This window comes from Phyllosticta citriasiana, assembly GCF_038021145.1.
Source record: "Phyllosticta citriasiana strain CBS 120426 chromosome Unknown IWZ02scaffold_2, whole genome shotgun sequence".
NCBI lineage: Eukaryota > Fungi > Ascomycota > Dothideomycetes > Botryosphaeriales > Phyllostictaceae > Phyllosticta > Phyllosticta citriasiana.
In genome coordinates this window covers 2,515,475-2,534,522 of record NW_027117279.1, presented here as the reverse complement: position 1 = coordinate 2,534,522, position 19,048 = coordinate 2,515,475, and the positions used below count along the sequence as shown (strand labels likewise).

General features: G+C 56.0%; 9 protein-coding genes across 9 annotated transcripts; 4 read left to right on the top strand and 5 right to left on the bottom strand.

Moving 5' to 3' along the window:
* Positions 1-708: 708 nt before the first annotated feature.
* On the bottom strand, positions 709-1,373 carry IWZ02DRAFT_143595 (uncharacterized protein). Its single transcript, XM_066761800.1, has 2 exons — positions 1,254-1,373; positions 709-1,180 (listed from the first exon to the last, which is right to left on the bottom strand). Exons 1-2 carry the CDS (start codon positions 1,260-1,262, stop codon positions 842-844), a joined length of 348 nt encoding a protein of 115 aa, XP_066626569.1. The 5' UTR covers positions 1,263-1,373; the 3' UTR covers positions 709-841.
* Positions 1,374-1,849: 476 nt separating this feature from the next.
* Positions 1,850-3,379, top strand: IWZ02DRAFT_143571 (metal homeostatis protein bsd2). The gene is made up of 3 exons (XM_066761799.1): positions 1,850-1,957; positions 2,054-2,530; positions 2,581-3,379. The coding sequence occupies exons 1-3, from the start codon at positions 1,940-1,942 to the stop codon at positions 3,187-3,189; spliced, it is 1,104 nt and encodes a 367-aa protein (XP_066626568.1). The 5' UTR covers positions 1,850-1,939; the 3' UTR covers positions 3,190-3,379.
* Positions 3,380-4,870: 1,491 nt separating this feature from the next.
* IWZ02DRAFT_143531 (Ca/Cm-dependent protein kinase B) lies at positions 4,871-6,992 on the top strand. Its single transcript, XM_066761797.1, has 3 exons — positions 4,871-5,568; positions 5,623-5,953; positions 6,010-6,992. Exons 1-3 carry the CDS (start codon positions 5,271-5,273, stop codon positions 6,632-6,634), a joined length of 1,254 nt encoding a protein of 417 aa, XP_066626567.1. The 5' UTR covers positions 4,871-5,270; the 3' UTR covers positions 6,635-6,992.
* A 551-nt stretch (positions 6,993-7,543) lies between these two features.
* Positions 7,544-8,616, bottom strand: IWZ02DRAFT_143525 (HIT-like domain-containing protein). Its single transcript, XM_066761796.1, has 4 exons — positions 8,499-8,616; positions 8,337-8,419; positions 8,001-8,162; positions 7,544-7,862 (listed from the first exon to the last, which is right to left on the bottom strand). The coding sequence occupies exons 1-4, from the start codon at positions 8,536-8,538 to the stop codon at positions 7,740-7,742; spliced, it is 408 nt and encodes a 135-aa protein (XP_066626566.1). The 5' UTR covers positions 8,539-8,616; the 3' UTR covers positions 7,544-7,739.
* Positions 8,617-8,806: 190 nt separating this feature from the next.
* Positions 8,807-9,888, bottom strand: IWZ02DRAFT_467807 (putative N6-adenine methyltransferase-domain-containing protein; the record flags this gene model as incomplete). Its single annotated transcript, XM_066768589.1, has 6 exons — positions 8,807-9,033; positions 9,079-9,150; positions 9,201-9,315; positions 9,382-9,498; positions 9,559-9,760; positions 9,857-9,888. The coding sequence occupies 6 exons, from the start codon at positions 9,886-9,888 to the stop codon at positions 8,807-8,809; spliced, it is 765 nt and encodes a 254-aa protein (XP_066626565.1).
* Positions 9,889-10,214: 326 nt separating this feature from the next.
* Positions 10,215-11,127, top strand: IWZ02DRAFT_487812 (metallo-beta-lactamase domain protein; the record flags this gene model as incomplete). The annotated part of the gene is made up of 2 exons (XM_066769408.1): positions 10,215-10,298; positions 10,357-11,127. 2 exons carry the CDS (start codon positions 10,215-10,217, stop codon positions 11,125-11,127), a joined length of 855 nt encoding a protein of 284 aa, XP_066626564.1.
* Positions 11,128-11,581: 454 nt separating this feature from the next.
* Positions 11,582-12,822, bottom strand: IWZ02DRAFT_487811 (thiazole biosynthetic enzyme variant 1; the record flags this gene model as incomplete). The annotated part of the gene is made up of 3 exons (XM_066769407.1): positions 11,582-11,968; positions 12,173-12,426; positions 12,480-12,822. The coding sequence occupies 3 exons, from the start codon at positions 12,820-12,822 to the stop codon at positions 11,582-11,584; spliced, it is 984 nt and encodes a 327-aa protein (XP_066626563.1).
* Positions 12,823-13,786: 964 nt separating this feature from the next.
* IWZ02DRAFT_443222 (uncharacterized protein) lies at positions 13,787-15,810 on the bottom strand. Its single transcript, XM_066767009.1, has 3 exons — positions 15,623-15,810; positions 14,331-15,572; positions 13,787-14,283 (listed from the first exon to the last, which is right to left on the bottom strand). Exons 1-3 carry the CDS (start codon positions 15,665-15,667, stop codon positions 13,993-13,995), a joined length of 1,578 nt encoding a protein of 525 aa, XP_066626562.1. The 5' UTR covers positions 15,668-15,810; the 3' UTR covers positions 13,787-13,992.
* Positions 15,811-16,169: 359 nt separating this feature from the next.
* Positions 16,170-18,986, top strand: IWZ02DRAFT_487809 (chromatin structure-remodeling complex protein-like protein rsc1; the record flags this gene model as incomplete). The annotated part of the gene is made up of 2 exons (XM_066769405.1): positions 16,170-16,315; positions 16,379-18,986. 2 exons carry the CDS (start codon positions 16,170-16,172, stop codon positions 18,984-18,986), a joined length of 2,754 nt encoding a protein of 917 aa, XP_066626561.1.
* Positions 18,987-19,048: the final 62 nt, after the last annotated feature.

Sequence of the window (19,048 nt, the reverse complement as noted above, 5' to 3'; positions counted from 1 at the left end):
GTCAATAATGAATTGTTCTGTGGTTTAGCTGGGTAGAGCAGCGGGTTCGTTCTTGCCAGGGAGAGACTGGCACAGAGACATACAGAGGTTTGGCCCATGTTATTCCTCTTTTTCTTCTACTTCGGTCGTCTTGCATATGGTCTAGTGGCGTCTTCTCACAGCTTTCACCTACCCAGGTGGCCTCGGTCTTGGGGCAATCTTGACTGCTGTGGCGACAGGGGCGCTGCGTCTTTTGTATTGTCTCTTCCTCTTCTGCTTCGCCGGATTGGCTGGTTGCATTACCTACATCTCGCTGCATTGTTTGTATATTAGATACCAGGCCGGGTTAGCGACAACCAACCAAAAAGCGCCTTGTAAAAGTGAACAAGCGTGTACTTGGGCTTTGAATGGAACTCAATGCTAGACAGGAAACACAAGACAGGCGGTGCAATGATGTGAAGAAATGATGTCGATGGGCGCCTCGCTCGAATCGGTTTAGAGCAGCAGTCGAGGGAGATCTCCGCCTCCACCCCGGCCATCCGTCTCCACAAATATTTTGCGCGCTGCGCCGCGCTGTGGCGCCGCTCGACGGACATAGTGAGATGAGAGTGTGTTTTGCCTCTACCCGGCCAGCCAGATACCTATAGGACGAAACTCGTTTTGACCTGGCTAGAAGACTTTTCCCTGTATTTTCAACAACTGTAACACACGAGTCCAGCCTACCAGCCGGCGTGTTCCCCTATGTATATCACAGCCATAGCAATCCAAAGCCCAACCATGTAGATACATGTGCCGCCCAAACGCCAGACTCCTCTCTGCGGATCATCTGCTCTTCGCATTACGCTCAACCCCTCGGCCAATTCTAGGAATCAAAGCGCAATCTGGCCTTCAACTTTGTGACAAAGCCCTGCCACCAATTCCGCTTGGTGCTCTGCTCCAGCTCGGCCATCAAATCGTCATAATAAGACGCCTTCGAGTTCGGCTTGAGGAAGCGCGCCGACAGCGGGTAGGCGCGCTTGTAGCGGTCGTCGAGCAGCGAGTAGAGGGCGTTAATGTCCTTGTTTGGTTGCTGGGTTGAGGCGGCGGCGGCGGTCGATTTTTGGTGGGCTGCGAGCGACTTTTGGAAGGACAGGGCCGGACGTAGAGTGTCGACGGGCCACTGCGAGATTATGCGCGCATAGTGTCGGGAAATGGTGGAGGTCTGGTGGATTTGTGGTGGTTAGGTTTGATTTTTCCCTTTTTTTTGGGTTGAGAGGTGTGGAATGCGAGCATACGGCGGACATGATGACGGTTGCACTTGGGAAACTTGGGCGAGTGGCTGGGCGAGGATTTGGAGCTGGCAATGGATTGCTGTGTTTTTCTTTGCGGATGCTTGTCGAAGAATGGCATGCAGATGCAGACGCAGATGCGGCGAGATTGATGACGCGCGCGACTGGGGACTAAGTGAAGCGTCGGGCGCCCAGTCGAGCCAGTCACTTTACAGTTTGTCTCGTCTGTCTTTGGTCCATGTTCGCTGCTAAGCCCCAGCCCCTCAGCCCGTTCACTCGTCCGTCGCCGTCCATCACTGCAGTACAAGACAACCCAACTCGTACACGCTTCCGCCGCTTGGCAACTCGAACTCGAGCTCTTCTGCTCGCCGCCGCGGCTCGTCCCACGCTGCTGTGTCGTCTGGAAGCACTTCAGACAGCCGCCGCTCCACAGCACCTCAGGGCGCCCCCAGTCACCCGTCGCTCCCGGCCCCTCCACCCACGGCAAGACAACACAACCACTCAGCCTTAACCCACCCCATCCTACCTCCGTGCTCCTCATCTTGCGCGCGTCCGCCGATCCTGTCCGCTTCCTCTCCTCGCCTGCCCTTCTACAGTTTTACGACAAGCCCTGCGTTTTGCTTCTCCTGATACCCCGCTCCACGACTCCCTGGGCCCATCGCGACCGACCGACCGACCGACGACGACGAAGGATGCCTAGATATCAGCGGGTAAGCCAGCCCACGACAATCGCCAACGCACCACCACGGCCGCCGCTTGCCTGCGATACGCTTAGTAGATGTCGGCCCTGCTAACCCTCGCTGCAGCTGTCCGCCAACGACGAAGATGATCGCGTAGAAAACGCCCCGGCCGCTGCGTCGACGCTCACGCAACACCACCCGATACCTTCGTCGCCACCGCCCTCCTTTCATAGCCGCTCGTCGTCCCCACGACCCAAGGCCCCAACCACGGCCGACCGCGAACTCGAGGACACGTTTGCCAGCCCGTCGGACGATGATGAGTCGGACGACGAGCACGACGGGCCCGACGACCGCCAGCGCCTCATGCGCGGCCAGCCGGAGTCGAGCCGAGATCCCAGCAGCGACGGTGGCGAGTCGAGTTCGCAGCGTCGCACGCTTACGCCGCCGCGACCCATAGAGCGGCGCGTCACGCAGTTGCCGGCGTTTGTACCCAGTGCGAATGCGAATGGGAGGGTCGTGGGTGGAGGCGTGGGCAACGACGGCGTGTTTGCCAACTTGAGCGCAAAGCCGACTAGAGGCGAGGAGGTGGAGGAGAAGCCTCCAGTGCGTACACCATGTTCTACAACGTTTGGATCGTGCTGACGATTGTCCAGTCATATGAGCAAGCAGCAGCAGACGCAACACCTCCCTACTGGGAAACCACAATCCTTGCCCCCGGACTGCACACGGACGAAGTATTCGTCGACGGCCTCCCCGTCGGCTCCGTCTTCTCCTTCATCTGGAACGCCATCATCAGCATGGCGTTCCAGCTCGTCGGCTTCCTCCTCACCTACCTCCTCCACACGACGCACGCGGCCAAAAACGGCGCCCGCGCCGGCCTCGGCATCACGCTCGTGCAATACGGCTTCACAATGAAGGGTGCAGCAACATCAGGCGCCGACGCAATCGGCGGCGGCGTCGGCAGCCAATCCCCCAACTCGCCCAACTCGTTCGCGGACCCGCCCAAGGACCCCAACACCGTCGATTTCGACCCGGACGATGTGGCAGGCGTGGGCGACGGGGGCGTTGGCGGCGCCGGCGGCATCAGCACGTCCGAGTGGCTGGCGTACATTCTTATGATTGTCGGCTGGTTCATCCTCATACGGTCCGTTTCGGACTTTTTGCGCGCGCGCAGGCACGAGCAGCTCGTGTTGCAGAGCTCGAATCGCGGGTTGAATGTGCCTGTCGTCGCGGATGGCGAGACTCCGGGCACGGCTGTGTAGCGTAGCGTGGCGTCGTCTTTTTTTCTTCTCTCTTCTTCTTCTTCGTCGTCGTCTTCGTCTTTGTTGTCCATTTCGAAATGCGATTGGTGATGGCGGTAGTGGTGGGTTCTGGTGCCGGACGTGGCACGGAGCTGTATGGTGATACATTTGGCAGATTCGGGGCTAGCTGAGAAATTGCAGTCTTGAATTATTGGTGGTTAGAGAGAGAGGCACAAAGCAAGCAAGCAGTCAGTGTGCCTGTGTGAGAGAAGACCAGAAAATCCCCCTGCCCCCGATCATGATCAACACTACAACGCAACACAACACAGCAGACGAATTTCGTTAGAGCAAATTCCTTTTGTTGACTTTCTTGTCCGGACTTTTTGATATTCGTTCGACCATGGGTGATAGGAGTTTACGGTGTTTTTCTCTTTGCGATTGTTTTACATCGTCTGCCCTTTCCCTATTCTATTTTTCTCTCTTCTCTTCTTTTCTTCTCCTCTCCTTTTTTTTTTTTTTTTTTTTTTTTCTTCCCTTCCTGCACACCTCATGCCAGTCTATTATATTCCATTCCACTGAATTCAATTGCAGGCAATGCAACCCCTGCGCTTACACTACATCAATGGCACCGCACCGCACCGCACCACACCCTTTTCTTTGGTCGTGTTTGTTTTGCTGGTTTTTTTTTTTTTTTTTTTTTTTTTCATAAAAAAAGGGGGGGGGGGGGGGGGGGGGGGGGGGGGGATGCTGGAGATGACGATGGGTAGGTAGGTAGGTAGGTAGGTAAGTAGTTATTTAAGGTCAAAGGAGGGAGAGGGAGAAGAAGAAATCAGAGTTGAGATGAGATGTGGATGTTGAAATGCGTAGCTAAATATCCATCTACTATGCGTAATATGCCAGACTATGCAGCTCGGGCGGTCGGGCGGACTTGGATGGGATGCCTCAGCCTTGCTACCCGGCGGCGGCGGTGGACAGCCAGCGTGGTGCAGGTGCCCATCCATCCCATGTCAGCCTGAGGAGGAGGACAGACAACGCGGAGCTGCCTGGCTGGCCCCACTACTTGCCTACCTTTTACTACTTACTTACATGTACACTGCACCCCTCCTCCCGCTCCTCTCTCTCGCTCGCTTTCTCCCTCTCTCTCTCTCTCTCTCTCTCTCTCCCTCTCCCCCACCGCCCCGCCTCTGCAGGAAAATTGGTCGCGCTGCACCGCTCGCTCGCTTGCTCACCTCACCTCCCGTCGTCTTGCTGCTGCTGCTTCTACTACTTGCGAGACTTGACCAACTCGACTCTTCGGGCTGACTGACGGACTGACGGACGGACGGACGCTACGCTACGCTACGCAACGGAACCCTGATCAAACGAGCCTGCGAGCCAGCCAGCCAGCCAGCCAACGCGCAATCTACAAAGCTACCTACTTATCTTCCTACCAACCGCCCAACGGAGCACGACACGCACGCAGCCAGGCATCACACTTCCTTCACTTCTTCTCTCACAGTGAGGAAGCGCGCACTCGCTCGCTCGCCATCTCTGCTCGTTTGTCAGTCGAGCGCGACGCACACACAAGCCTTGTTGTCGGTCGGGCTCTCGTTTCGAAACAGAAACCGCGTGTGCTGGTTTCAAGAGCTGTGGATAGACTGGGAAAGAGAAAGGGGAGAGCGAGGAAAAGAAAAGACAGGAAAGGAAAAGAAAAGGGTCGAGGAGCTAAGGAGGAAGAGACTTTGGAATTGGAATCGGAATTGGTCTGAGTTGGATTCAAGTGGCCAGGTCGAGAGGCTCGTTTGCTGTCTCGAGGTCTTGATTGCCGAATCAAAGTCTTGCCTACCGACTTGAGGTTTTGGCTGCTACATTTTGGGATATACATTAAGACGTCTTCGGTACCCGACTCGACGGCACACACCCGACGGGACGGGACGAGACGAGAGACAAGACCCGGAAGAGAAGGGCGAACGTTTTGGTCGTTGCTTCCCAGGCAAAGGAGGCTGAAAAAAACATCATTGTATCGGCGGACTTGTTGGATAGGCGTGGACCATTGGAGTGATTGGCAGCACCAAAAACCGCCAACTGCACCACCAACTATCCGACGCAGCACAAGGTCAGACATGGCAGCGACATCCAACGGCAAAGCGCCCGTCGCGACAGCGCCGCCGCAGCAGCAGGCAGCGATCCAACCGTGCCGCTACAAGACGGGCAAGACGCTGGGCGCCGGCAGCTACTCGGTGGTCAAGGAGTGCGTGCACATCGACACGGGGCGATACTACGCCGCCAAGGTCATCAACAAGCGTCTGATGGCTGGCCGCGAGCACATGGTGCGCAACGAAATTGCCGTGCTCAAGCGCGTCTCCATGGGCCATCAGAACATTCTGACGCTGGTGGATTACTTTGAGACAATGAACAACCGTAAGTTTTGGGAGAGATTATTTGACAACAACAGGACTGACAACGCTGCCGCAGTATACCTTGTGACGGACCTGGCGCTGGGCGGCGAGCTCTTCGACCGCATCTGCCGCAAAGGCAGCTACTACGAGTCGGACGCGGCCGACCTGATCCGCGCGACGCTGTCGGCCGTTGCGTACCTGCACGACCACGGCATCGTGCATCGCGACCTCAAGCCAGAGAACCTGCTGTTCCGCACGCCCGAGGACAATGCCGACCTGCTTATTGCTGATTTCGGTCTCAGCCGCATCATGGACGAAGAGCAATTCCACGTGCTGACGACGACGTGCGGCACCCCGGGCTACATGGCGCCTGAGATTTTCAAGAAGACGGGGCATGGGAAGCCGGTGTATGTTTTCGCCTTTCCCCTTTTCCTCTTTTCATCCTTCTGACACATTCACACAGCGACATATGGGCCATCGGCGTGATAACGTACTTCCTGCTCTGCGGCTACACGCCCTTCGATCGCGACAGCAACCTAGAAGAAATGCAAGCCATCCTCGTCGCCGACTACAGCTTCACACCGCTAGAATACTGGCGCGGCGTCTCCAGCACGGCGCGCGACTTCATCCGGCGCTGCCTCACCGTCGACCCGCTCCACCGCATGTCGTCGCACGACGCCCTCTCGCACCCGTGGATCGCCGACCCCAGCACAAACACGGTCGCCACGGCCGGCGGCGGCAAGGAGGACCTCCTGCCCACGGTCAAGAAGAACTTCAACGCCCGCCGCACCCTGCACGCCGCCATTGACACCATCCGCGCCATCAACCAGCTGCGCGCCGGCGGCGGCGCGGCTGTCATGGATGGCGCGCACTCGAACGAGCCGCCCAGGGGCGCGCCGCCTGTCCCCGAAGTCATTGTTGGCGGCGAGGCGCAGCCGGATCCGGAGCATGCGGGTGCTGGTGGTGGTGGGGGCGACAAGATGGATATTGATGGGCGCGCTGATGGCCGCGGGCAGACGGAGGAAATGATTCGCAGCCAGGAGCGGCGGATCCGCGAGACGCAGGAGGGTATGTGGAGGGCGAGGTAAGGCGAGGCGCGCATTGGCTTCGTTTGTCACCTTTTTTGGCGGAGGGAGGCGGACATGCAGATATCGTATGATAGTATTTTGGACTTGGGGATTTGGATTCGGATTCAAGCTTGGGTGGTTTGACTTTTTGATACACACTTGGTTTACAGGCAGGCAGGCAGGCAGGCAGACAGAAGGAAAGGCGGCCCCATTTGATTTGATTTGATTTGTTTGCTTGTTTGTTTGGTCCTACTACTCATCTGACGTTTGGAGCGGATGGATGGATGGATTGATTGGCGGGCGGTCTCTGTGCGCGTGTTTGGACGATACCTCCTATCTACCTAACTATCCATTTATCCACATACTTACTGCCCTTGATCGTACCTGAGACTGAAATCTTCCAGCCAGCCAGCCAGCACTACCAAGGAATGAGGCAGATGGATGGGTGCCACGCTTCATTGTACGAAGGCATTGTATTGTCTCCTTGGCTTGTATGTTTGTATGTGGTGGTCTGGCGCGTGCGTGCTTCTGGACGACATGTGTGTGTGTGTGTGAGAGAGAGAGAGAGAGATGTGTTTTGATAATGGATGGGGGTTGTGTGATGGGTATGTAGATTGGGTATGTGAGCAAGGGCGTGTGAAGAAGAACACTAGTCAATCAACTCCCTCACATCTCACACATCTCTCAGCAGCAGCAGCAGCAGCAGGAGCAACAGCCACATTCGCAGACGGCTAAAACACTCCGTCCGTCCGTCCGTCCGCCCAACGAGCACTTGGCCACGTCACAACACATCAACACGCTCGCAGACAACGCCACCGTTGTTGTGCTTATTTGGGTACATCTGATTTTCTAGATTCTTCTATTCGAGTTGCGTCGTTTGATCCGTACAGTTGGGGTCGGGTCACTTCATGCAGCAGTGCGTGCGTGCCTACCTACAGCGTGTACCGGTGAGGGATTATGTAGTAGCCTAATGGCCAAGCCAGCTTGTCAGCCAGCCAGCCAACCCAGCCATTCGCATCAATCTGCTTCCGCAACCCAATGCTCCTTGCGCTCCTCCTTCTACTTGTTCTTGTTCTTCTCCTTGTCGTTCTGGGTTTACTTTCTAGGTACACGCGCCCACACGCGCTTACATCTTGCTCTTGATGTCTTCAAACTGCTTCAGCAGCTCCTCCCTGCTCGGCTGCTTGGCCGGCCATCCGATCGTCAGACCATCTTCCATAGTAGGCTTGGGAATCATGTGGAAGTGGACCTAGTAGACGGTGTCAGTAATTGAACGCATCCTTCAAAATAGTATGGCAGAACGAGCACGTAAAAGCGTCGCCGAAGACCCTCGGACAAGACTCGGGCGACGCGATGCGCTCTGGATGCGACACAGTGGAAAACGTACATGGTCGACGAGCTGGTGCGCGATGCGGCCATTGTTCTGCAGGATGTTGTAGTCCTCGCAGCCGACGGCCTGCGCGATCTTCTTGGCGACGGGCAGGATCTCGGTTAGCGCGTCGTCGGGGATGTCGTGCAGCTTGGCGCCATGGTGCTTGGGGATGACGAGCTAGGTATCCGGCGCGGTCCGCGTCAGCAACAACAAAAAAGGCAATTGTGTGTGTGTGTGTCCGGCAGAATGCGGGTACGGTAAAATGAGGTGGTCGAGCGCGGCTAAAGCGAAAGGACAGAAAGATCGCGGTGGATGGCTGCGCGTGGTGCCAGTGGTGGTAGTGTGACTCACAGAATGGCCGGCACTGAGGGGGCCAATGTCGAGGAAGGCATAGACTTTTTCGCTCTCGAAGAGCTTCATCGAGGGGATTTCACCTGCGGTGCGTTAGCTGCTGGTGTAGCGGCGGGCGCGCTGACGGGAGCTACAGCAGGTGCGGGGCGGGGCGGACTGTACCCTTGATGATCTTGCAGAAGATGCATGCAGCGGTAGACATTTTGTCGAATTTCGTGGCTGCGATTGGGAGAAAGCAAGCAGCAGTAAGATAGACAGACAGAGAGAGAGAGAGGGGGGGGGGGGGGGGGGGGGGGAAGAGAGAGCGGAAGGAGAGGAAAAGGTGAGGAGGAATAGCTTGAGATGATGTCGGCGGCCGATGGCGGGGAACGACCGGGACGCAGGGATCAGGGAGGGAGCCAATAAAACCAAAAACACTCGGAGATGCGGGAGATAAGATTCTTGATGCTAGAGCCCCGGGTATCGCAAAGTCACTCGTCTTTCTTCCACTGCCAAAGCCCTTTGCTCTCAAAGTTGGAGTAGCAGCAGAATTCATTGCTCAAGCCTTTGGCGTGCGCAATTTCGAAATCGGTCGTCTGCACACCGGCCTTGCCGTAGAGCTTCTTGATCATGTCCTTCATCCGCTCGCCAGTGCAGACAACAAGGCGCAACTTGGAAGGGTCCCAGGATTTGGAGAGCCATCGAACAGTCAAGGCGGCTGGCAAATGTCAGTGTCATCCAATTTTCATCAGGGCTTTCATACCTTTGGTCTGGCAGTCTACGCTGAGGAATGGCGGATCGCAAATGATTCGGTCAAATTGGCCTTTGAGAGATGCTGCATCATGTCTCAGCTTCCGTTCCACACGAAGCCCATGTGGAACCCACGAGGCAGCCGTGTCGGCATTGAAAAGTCATAAGGAACGAATTCCTTAAAGACGGCAAACCGCTCGTCGTACTCCAGCAGCTTCACTTCCGGACGCACTTTATACTCGGGCATGGCCTGACCAATGTCAGTTGATGAATCAAGACCATATGAGTCCATCTCCGAGTATTCCCCCACACATACCAAAAGATTCTTGACCTGCACAAACACACTAGGCGCCGAGACGACGGCAATGCGCGTCCGATCCGTCGCGCCATCCAGCAGCTGCCGGGCCAGCGTCGTGGCCGTGGCGTCATCGTACTACAGGCGGATTAACAAGACCGCTGCTTAGGCGAGGCGTCAAGCAAGAGGAAAGCGTGCCCAGAATTGACTGGCGTTCCAATCCTCGGTGAACGCCTCCATCGACAGCTTCTTCTCCTTGACATCGTTGCCATTATGGTGTGTTGTTATCTCGTCAAAATCGTCTTCGGCCGCGGCCTTGAGCTCCTCGAATTGCTTGGCGCGCTGGTCGCGCTCCGTCATGAATTCCTGCAGCGCGCCGAGGGCGTGGGCGGAGAGCTGGCTGCCGTTTTATGCGCGGTTAGTTTTTTGTTGGCCATGGGTGCGCGGTGGGGAGCGCGAGGGACGCCGGGGCGCTGTCGGATGGATCGAGACGTACGGGACATCATCGTCGTCTTGAATGGAGCCCATGACTGGGGTGGCGGTCCTCCGACGATTCTTATACGGTTGCGCAAGAGCAGACACCTTGTTGGCCTGGTCGTGGGCGGTCCGAATCGGGAGATCGTCAGAGGTTTTGCGAGGAAGAGATTGTCGGCGCGATAAAGTCGTGGCCGGCGGGGTCGCTGCGTCCACTTCGATGGACTTGCTACATGTAGGTAGTAGGTAGCCGAGGCGTCCGTAGTGCCTGTCCGAGGTGCCATGGTCATCATCATCCGTCTTTGACCACACCTTTTCTCCAACCAGGAAGATGCATCTCCATGCGTTTACCCTCTTGCTCCATTCGACGCGCTTCTGCCATGGCGACCCAACTGACCGCGTTGCCTGAAGTTGAGCGGCTCTCGCCGCGGGTCATACGCATCCTGGGCGGAAATCCAGGCAAAGTACATCACCACCAAGACTGCCCCACCATCACATCGAATCTTCCTAAAAGTCTACCAGTTCACTCTGCAAGGCACCAACACCTACCTAATCGGCCGTGGGCCGCACCGTCTCCTCGTCGACACAGGAGAAGGCAAGCCCGCCTGGCAAAGCGCGCTGCGCAGCGTCCTCGCCGCCGAAAACGCCTCCATATCCGACGCGCTCCTCACCCACTGGCACCCCGACCACGTTCAAGGGGTGCCCGACCTGCTCGCCCTCTGTCCATCCGCGCGCATCCACAAGCACCAGCCCGCCTCGTCCTCGCAGTGGTGCGACATCCACGACGGCCAAACCTTCACTACCGACGGCGCCACGCTGCGCGCCTTCCACTGCCCCGGCCACACGGCCGACCACATGGCCTTCGTGCTCGACGACGAGGACGCCATGTTTACCGGCGACAACGTGCTCGGCGCCGGCACGGCCGTGTTTGAGGATCTGGCCGCGTACATGGCGAGCTTGGCGGGCATGGCGGAGCGGTGTGGCGGGCGCGCGTATCCTGGACATGGGCCCGTTGTTGAGGATGGCAGGGCGCGCATTGCCGACTACATGCATCATCGGATGGAGCGCGAGGCGCAGGTTGTGCAGGTGTTGGGCAGTGGTGACGGTGTGGATGGTAGGGGTTGGACGCCGATGCAGATTGTCAAGGTTATCTATAAGGATGTCCCTGAGAACTTGCATGATGCGGCGCAGAGGGGCGTTGTGCAAGTTTTGGAGAAGTTGCAGAAGGAGGAGAGGGTCAGGGTCGTGGGGAATGGGCCGATGTGGGCGTTGTGTGGAAGGAGGAACTTGTAGGTGAAGCTGTTCTTTAGGAAATGATACCCAGTCGAAGTCTTCAACGTGGTGCTGTGGGATGTGCTTGTGGTGATTAGGAGAAGGGGCGTGGGGACGAGGTGTTGTTGTAAAGTTTTCGAGCTGAGTGTATGTGGAGAGGTGGCAAAGAAAGGGGAGCGGTCGTCCATCTTAAGATTGAGAACACGGCAGAACTGAGAGCAACTTGGACGTTAAACCGAGCTATCATCGCACTGGTTCTCGCAGCTCTTCAGAGAAGCCATTCTTACGCAAGTAGATGGGAATCTAATCCAGACCCATGCACGACGTCACTTCACGCTCTCCCCACCAGCACAACATCTTCCAAAGCACAAACAAACCAATTTCATTCATCAACCGTCAAGTATGCGTGTACGTAGAAACGAGCGTCTTAGCCATTCTTTGCCATGATCAGAACCCGCCTCGCCAGATCCTTCCTCTAAGCGCGGTCATTCTCAGCCTTGCGCTCATCAAAGATCTTGAGAGCCTCCTCAGCCGCCTTGACTCCCGAAAGAGCCATGGCACCAAAGGTCGGACCCATGCGGTTGGCGCCATCCGCCTCACTGAGCTCCATGCCGCCAACAATGAGGCCGGGAACCAGTTCACGGGTGCGCTTGACAATGGCATCCTCGGCGTTGTTCATGTCGAGGCCGCGCATGCCGCCCAGTTTGAGGTGCTCCATGCTTTCGAGGCGCTTGACCGAGAAAGCGCCAAACGGCCCATCGTGGCCCGTCGTGCTGATTACGACGGGAGCAAGCAGGCAATTCGGATCCATACATGATTGTGTGTCGTGGTTGAGGCTTACGAGTGTCCAGTTTGTCACGACCTGCTCTGGTTAGTGTTGAGGTGAAAGAAGGGGTCAGGGGGTGGGCGGAGAATTGAGACTGCCGGAGATTTTCCAGTGAATCTTGTGATTCCTTCATCGAATAGTGAATGAAGAACGCTGGGGTTTGTGCAACAGGTTGTGCCACTGTGTTTCAGGGTGTGGTGGTTGTGGTGGTTGAGGTGGCGAAGACGGGGTTGCACTCACACCAGCGATGCGCACACCACCCGAGGGAGCAGGCCGCGTGATCAAATCCTCGACCGTCGTCGCGTTGAAGAGCTTGACGTTGGGGAACGAAAGAACCTTGGACAGGACTGTGCTGGTGAAGACGGCGGCGTGCTTGACGACAACGTAGTCGCCCTCGTCCTCGTACGGCACGCCGACCTCGCGCAGGAAAGCATCGGCCGGCTTGCGCATAACCATGGCCGAGAAGAGCTGGCCTCCCAGCCAGGCGCCTCCGCCTACTCCTGTCAGCCCTACTGCTCCTCCAAAAGTGTAGACGTCCCAAACATACCAGGCGCAACACCACCTTCGATGATGGCAATCTTGAGGTCCGGCCTGGCCTTGGCCAACATGTAGGCGGTGCTGAGCCCGCAGGACCCGGCGCCAATGATGACAATGTCAGACTCGGCGTAGGTGTCCAAGTCCTTGAAGTAGCGGCGGGTCATGGCGCGCGAGACAGTGCTCTCGCGGATGGGCGCAAACTTGAAGCTGTCCCACTTGCCCATCATCTCGTCGACTGTCTGGGTCATGTTGTTGCCGACATTGGTCGCGAGGCCGTCTTTCAGAGGAAACTCCTTTGTGACAACGGGAGCGGCACGTTCAAGAGTGGGAGACGTGGCGATGGGAGGAGACATTTTGATTGTCGTTGATGGTTGTGGAAACCTGATAATGTCAGATGGTCTACACGGCATTGGGGGAGAGCATGATCCTTTCGACGCAGGTATTATCCTGATCAAGTTCGTGGCCGTATATTCTCAGCGAGAAGACCGCAATGCCTCGATCGACCTGGCTCCGATGCGAATCGGAAAGAGGCGTTGTCTCAAGGCATTGCGGAATTCAAGCACCGGCTCATGCTTTTGATAGTTACCTGATCACGGAGTGTTTTCATGTCGAAAAAATTGTATGCTCCCCATACTTGCTAGAAGCTGGGAGATGTACTTGGTACGAAGAGATCTATCTCGTGGTCAGCCAACAACGACAATAAGGAAAAGGCCAATGGCTACTTGTGAAGCTTGAGCGGTTGCGATTGAATCTCGGATTGAAATCTGGACGTAATGGCAGATGGTGAGGGGCACAAGGAAGCTCCAATGAATCTTTATACCACCAGCTGCCCCGCACACGTGATGCGACGCTAGCAATCCCTCTTCCAAGAAGTTGTCCGCACTAGAGTCATGGACAGCTCATGGTGTTGAGTATTGGCCAGCGTTCTGGGACGGTCCACTAAATGCGCTCATGCCGCAGGTAGCCGGCCTCGCCTTCGTGCAGGCCGACAGGGTTGGGCGCTTCTCGTTGAGTGAATTGTCTGCCATAACCTCATCTTCTCACCCGATCAACGTGAAACGATGGGGCTGATGGCGCGTCCAGTCGTTCAGTGGTTGCTTCCAGCCTGTTTTCTGTTTTGCTGACAATTGCATTGACGCACGGCTTCGATTTGGCTGGGATCGCAAACGTTTGACAAAATAAGTAGACTTGGTTGGTGAGCGCGTGCTGCGGGCCAAGCAGGAATTGGATTGGTGGAGATGATCATCTTGGGTGAAGTTTCGGTCTTGCGATGCATATCTGTTGTGTTGAGTTTCGGACGACCTGCAGGTGCTGGTGAGGGGTATTATCAAAGTTTGCATTGTCATGCTAGGCCCTTCCTTTGTGAGCCAGTACAAGAAAAAATCCCGCCTAGACGATCCCAGTCCCTGAAAACGCCGACTAAACTCCCACCATATCGGAACAATGCATATCATCCAATCCTGCCCAGAGCCGCTCCTCATCGCCATGCTGGTGCATGAAAACTTCGACTTTTGCAGGCAATTTTACTCCGACTTTCTCTTCTTCTTCTTCTCCTTCTTATCCGCCTTCTCACTGTCGCCAGCCACCTCGCTGTGACGCCTCTTCTTCTTCTCCAACTTCTCCTCGTCCTTGCTCTTCTTCTTATCCTTCTTCTCCTTCTTCGGGGTAGCGGCGTCGGCCATGGAAACGTCTCCTTCGGCGTCCTTGGACTTCTTAGACTTCTTCTCCTTCTTTTCCTTCTTGGCGGGTGCCTCGTCGTCGCTGGCGTCGTCGTCGACGTCCATGCCGGCAAGAACCTGGTCCATAGCGTTTTTCTGTCAAGTCAGCATACAATAAAGTAAACCCCAGAGCTAAAACATACCATGGCAATCTCGTTCTTGGTGGGGGGCGTGCCGCTCTGGTAAAACTCGAGACGCTCCTCGACTTGTTGCCTAAGCGCCTCACCAAACTTGGCCGTGGGGTTCTCGGAAAAGTTGTCAATCCTCGAGGCAATCGTGCACTTGTTGGCAAGGAAACGAGAGATGCGACCCTTGTTCTTCGCACCGGCCCTGCCAATGAAAGACGAGTGGTAAATCAGACCGTACTTGGGCGTGTTGCCCTTGGTCTTCAATGCACGGAAAAGAGCCTTTTCAGCACCAAGGATTTGCACAGTCGAGGCGGCGTATTTGGAGAGGTTGGTCAAGCTTCCAGCCTTGGAAATGAGGCGAGCGGCAACAGTGTCGCCAATGAGGGCAGCAAGGTTGGGCGCGACAATAGACATCTTGTCAACCAGGTAGTTTGACAGGCTCTTGCGGTAATCGGAAAGGCTTGCGGCACGCTTGGCAAAAGTCATGACATTGTCCATGTCCGTCTCCGAAATGTCTCTTCCCATGCTGACCCTCGCAGCATCGATGATTTGCTTGGAGACACCCTCGTCATCGTCGACGAGAGCAGCCAAGTCGTGCAGCTTGTCCTCGGTGAGAGTCGACTTGTCGCCGATGAACAGCACCAGCTTCACATACTTGTGGTTGTCCGAAACAATCTTGACGAGCTCCGGAAAGTGCCAGCCGTACCATTCCCTCACGCGCATGCAAAACAGGTTGACGGCCTTGTCTAGTTGGTCGAGGGTAGCAATGGCCTGGATGATGTGGTTGTCGTTCTTTTGGACGCTGAACTTGACCTTGGCCCGCGAGTAGGCGTGGCCGAGACCAAGTTGTGCCCTGTCGACATCGCCCTCTTGCAGCTGCTTGAGGAGCTTGGGCGCGTGAAGGCGGAGGCCACGGAGAAGGTCGGCGACGACTTCGTTGACTTCGGCAGTCTCGCACTCGACGTAGGGGAAGTTGGCCTTGATGCTACCAGCCAGATTCTTTTCTTGAACACCAATCGTGACCTTCTTCTTCTTGCCTGGGTTCGGGACGTGAAGTTCAATGACGGACTTGAGGTAGTCGGAGCAGATGCCTTCGGAAATGTCGTTTTGGTTCTCGAGCGCTTGCGCAGCACCTTGGAAAGGCGAGAAGCCTTGCACAGAGACCAGCTTTCCAAACTTGAACAAGTCGGCGGCCTTTTCTTGAACCTCCTTCAAGCGGTTGCCAACAGTGTCAGCTTGGTGCTGCACCTTGAAAACCTGTGCGCTGTGAGCGATGGAGCCGACCGGTTGGGAAATTGGAAACCCACGGCGTAGCCCACTGGGGACTCGTGCAGCAAGTATTCCACAGACATGATGTCGAATTGATTCCAGCCAGCGAAAGTTGTAGCCCGAGCCCGGGGCGTGTTGTGGTGCAGCGGTCCTTGCTGTCGCGTCAAGCTGTTGACGGGAAGTTTTCTTGAGCTTGTCAAGAAAATCGATCGCGCGTCGGATTAACAATGCTCCGTCGGAAGTGCACGGACCCATCTTGAACGGAGAAGTAAAGGACTTTGGGCTTTCAAGAAATGACAGGGAAAAAGAGAAAATCCTCTTTGTGGACATCCAAATGATTGTAACAGTGAGCCATGGCCCATATCATGGAAATGGGTGAGGTTCAACAACTTCACCAGAGCCACTGCAGCTTCCAACCTGGACTAGCGTGTTGCGCTCTGACTAAGCGACCGTCGCAAGGAAGCGTGCGAGCTCCTCGGCGAGCATTCCCACCCAGCGCATTCGAGATTGCTGCATCCTCCACCAAAACAACCTTAGTCGCTTATCTTGGGTTGCAACGTCTGGCCAGCGGCGCATGCCATCAAAATGGCTACCGACCAGGCTGCGAGCGCGACTCCCGTCCCGACGACCGAAGACGCGTCTGTGCCTGGCGGAGAGAGTAGCATCCCCGACGAGAAGTGGCAGGCCATGCAGGATGTCCTGACCAAAGTATACAACCACCGCATCGAAGAGTATGTGTCGCGTCGCGCTTCTCGCGCCGAATCTGGCAATGCGCATGCTAACGCGTCCTAAAGCGACTACGACCCATCCAAGATTTTCCATAGAAAGATCAACAAGCGCCAAGTGCCCGATTATTATGAAGTTATCAAGGAGCCAATGGCTCTCAGCATCATTAAACACAAGATTCATGCCAAAGAGTACAAGAATTTCCAGGACTTCGTCCGCGACTTCACCCTCATCACCTACAACGCCCAAGTATACAATCGCCAAGACTCGCAAGCATATCAGGACGCGCTGGTGGTCAAGGAGTTTTTTGAGAATGAGCTTAAAAGGCTTGTAAAAGAAAAAATCATTGACGAAGAAGAGGCCAAGATTCCGTATCTTGGTGAGATCCCCACGTATGAAGATCCGGCACCCGAAGAGCTCGAGGAGGATGAAGACGAAGAAGAAGAGGAGGATGAAGAAGAAGTGGACGACGATGATGACGACGACGACGAGCGGCCCAAACGCAGACGAGCAGGACCTAGATCCACCGCATCAATACTCAAACGCGAAGGAGGCAAGGACGACAACAAGGACAGGGCCGCGAACGATGCCGACTCGAGAAAGCGGCGGGGTAGGCCTCCGCGCGTCGACACACCAATGGAAGCACGCATCAAAGCCATCATGAAGGCGATTCGTAAGCCCAAAAACAACCAAGGCCAGCTCATGGTCAGCCACTTCGAGCGCGTCCCGGACAAGTCTGTCATGCCAGAGTATTACAGCGAGATTAAAAATCCCATGGCAATGGACATTCTCAAAAAGAAGCTCAAGAGGAAGAAATATCAGTCGGTGGATCAATTCATGAAGGACGTCGAGCTCATGTTTGAAAACGCCAAACAGTACAACGAGGACGAGAGTCAGATTTACAAGGATGCTTGCTTCCTCCAAAAGGAAACTCGCAAAGCTGCCGAGGAAGAAAAGGCCAAACCGGACACGGACTACGTCATGGAAGACGGGCGCATACCATTGCCAGAGGGAATTCTTCACAATGGCGAGCTCTGGAAAGTTGGCGATTGGGTGCACATTCAAAATGCCAACGACCTGACGAAGCCCATTGTGGCGCAAATCTACCGAACGTGGCAAGATTCCGACGGTGGGAAATGGGTCAACGCGTGCTGGTACTACCGCCCCGAGCAGACGGTCCATCGCTTTGACCGGCACTTTTATGAGAATGAAGTTGTCAAGACTGGACAGTATCGCGACCATCCAATAGATGAGGTCGTGGACCGTTGCTTTGTCATGTTCTTCACGCGATATAACAAAGGCCGCCCGCGAGGTTTCCCCACCGACAAGGAGATTTACGTCTGCGAAGCGCGCTACAATGAGGAAAAGCACAAGCTGAACAAGATCAAGACGTGGGCTAGCTGTCTCCCGGACGAAGTAAGGGACAAGGATTACGAAATGGACTTGTTCGACGCGCCGAAAAAGGTGAAAAAGATTCCGAGTCCGATTCAATATTTGTTGAAAGATGATGCAAAAGAAACGGACGACCTGCCTGAGCCCGAATGGGGTGCGCCCAACGCGCCGCCCAAGATTGGAGCGGTTCACAAGCGACCGCGCGATCCCAAAGAATCTCCTCCACCAGAACCTACACCTTCTCCTCCTCCTCCGCAAGCTCCACCGCCGCCACAGCGCGAGCCATCCACCATGTCAGCCCACGCGCCCAACGGCTACTCCAGCCAAAACAACTACCCAGCCTCTTCGTCAACGCCGGTTCCTGCTCCAACTCCACAAATGCATCATACCCAGCCCGCCTACACGCCGCAGCCGACGTCTTACCATCAACATTCAGCCTCACCTGCACCTCCGATGCAGTCGTTGGCCGCCACACACCCGGCAAGCTTTCCTCCGCAAACAACACCACATCACCCGTCTTATGGCCCGGCACCGACCCCTCACGCGCTTCCCACCGCCTCGCACCTTCCGTCTTCTGCCTACACACAGCAAATGCCGTCTACTCTGTACCTCCGCAACCAGCAAGCTGCGCACGCCGCCACCATCCATCACACGATCCCACACTCGCCATATGCACCACCTCCAGCCCATCACGCTGCATACAAACCTGCTCAGTCCATCGAGGTCTACCGTCTCGATGACCACACCAATGCAACAATTCCTCCCCATCTGCGCGACCAGTTCCAACAGGACGAGCAGGGCCGCCTTCTCTTCTTCACCGCGCCACCCCTCGACGTCTTACCTCCTCTGCCTGACGACGCTGAGTCAGCGCCTCTTGGCCACTCTGCGCAGTATCTCGCCGCCCGAAAGAAGCGTGCGGCAATGATTGCGGAAAAGCGCAAACGCGAGGAGGAAGAAGCACCGGGACGTGCAGCGCAGGAAGCCGCAGCCAAAAAGGCGCGAACTGACAAGGCTGCCCAAGACCTCCAACTGCGTGTCATTGAGCTGGCAGGCAAGGCGACTGTGGCGCTTGAATCGCACTTGGCAGAGGCCACGGTGGCTGACCTGCGGGCGCTGTATGGCGATGGTTGGCAGGACCGACTGAATGGTGACATTGACCGCTTGCTTGCAGCGCAAGAAAAGGTCAGGAAAGCAGAAGAAGAGCGCCTGGAGAGGAAGAAGGATTGGGAACAGCGGGCGAAGGAAAAGTTGCGCATTGAGGGAGTCAGCGCAATGCTGGAGTGAGCGCATCAAATGTGGATTAGTGTGTTTGGTGACTTTATCTCTTCCTTCTGAGCAATTCGGAA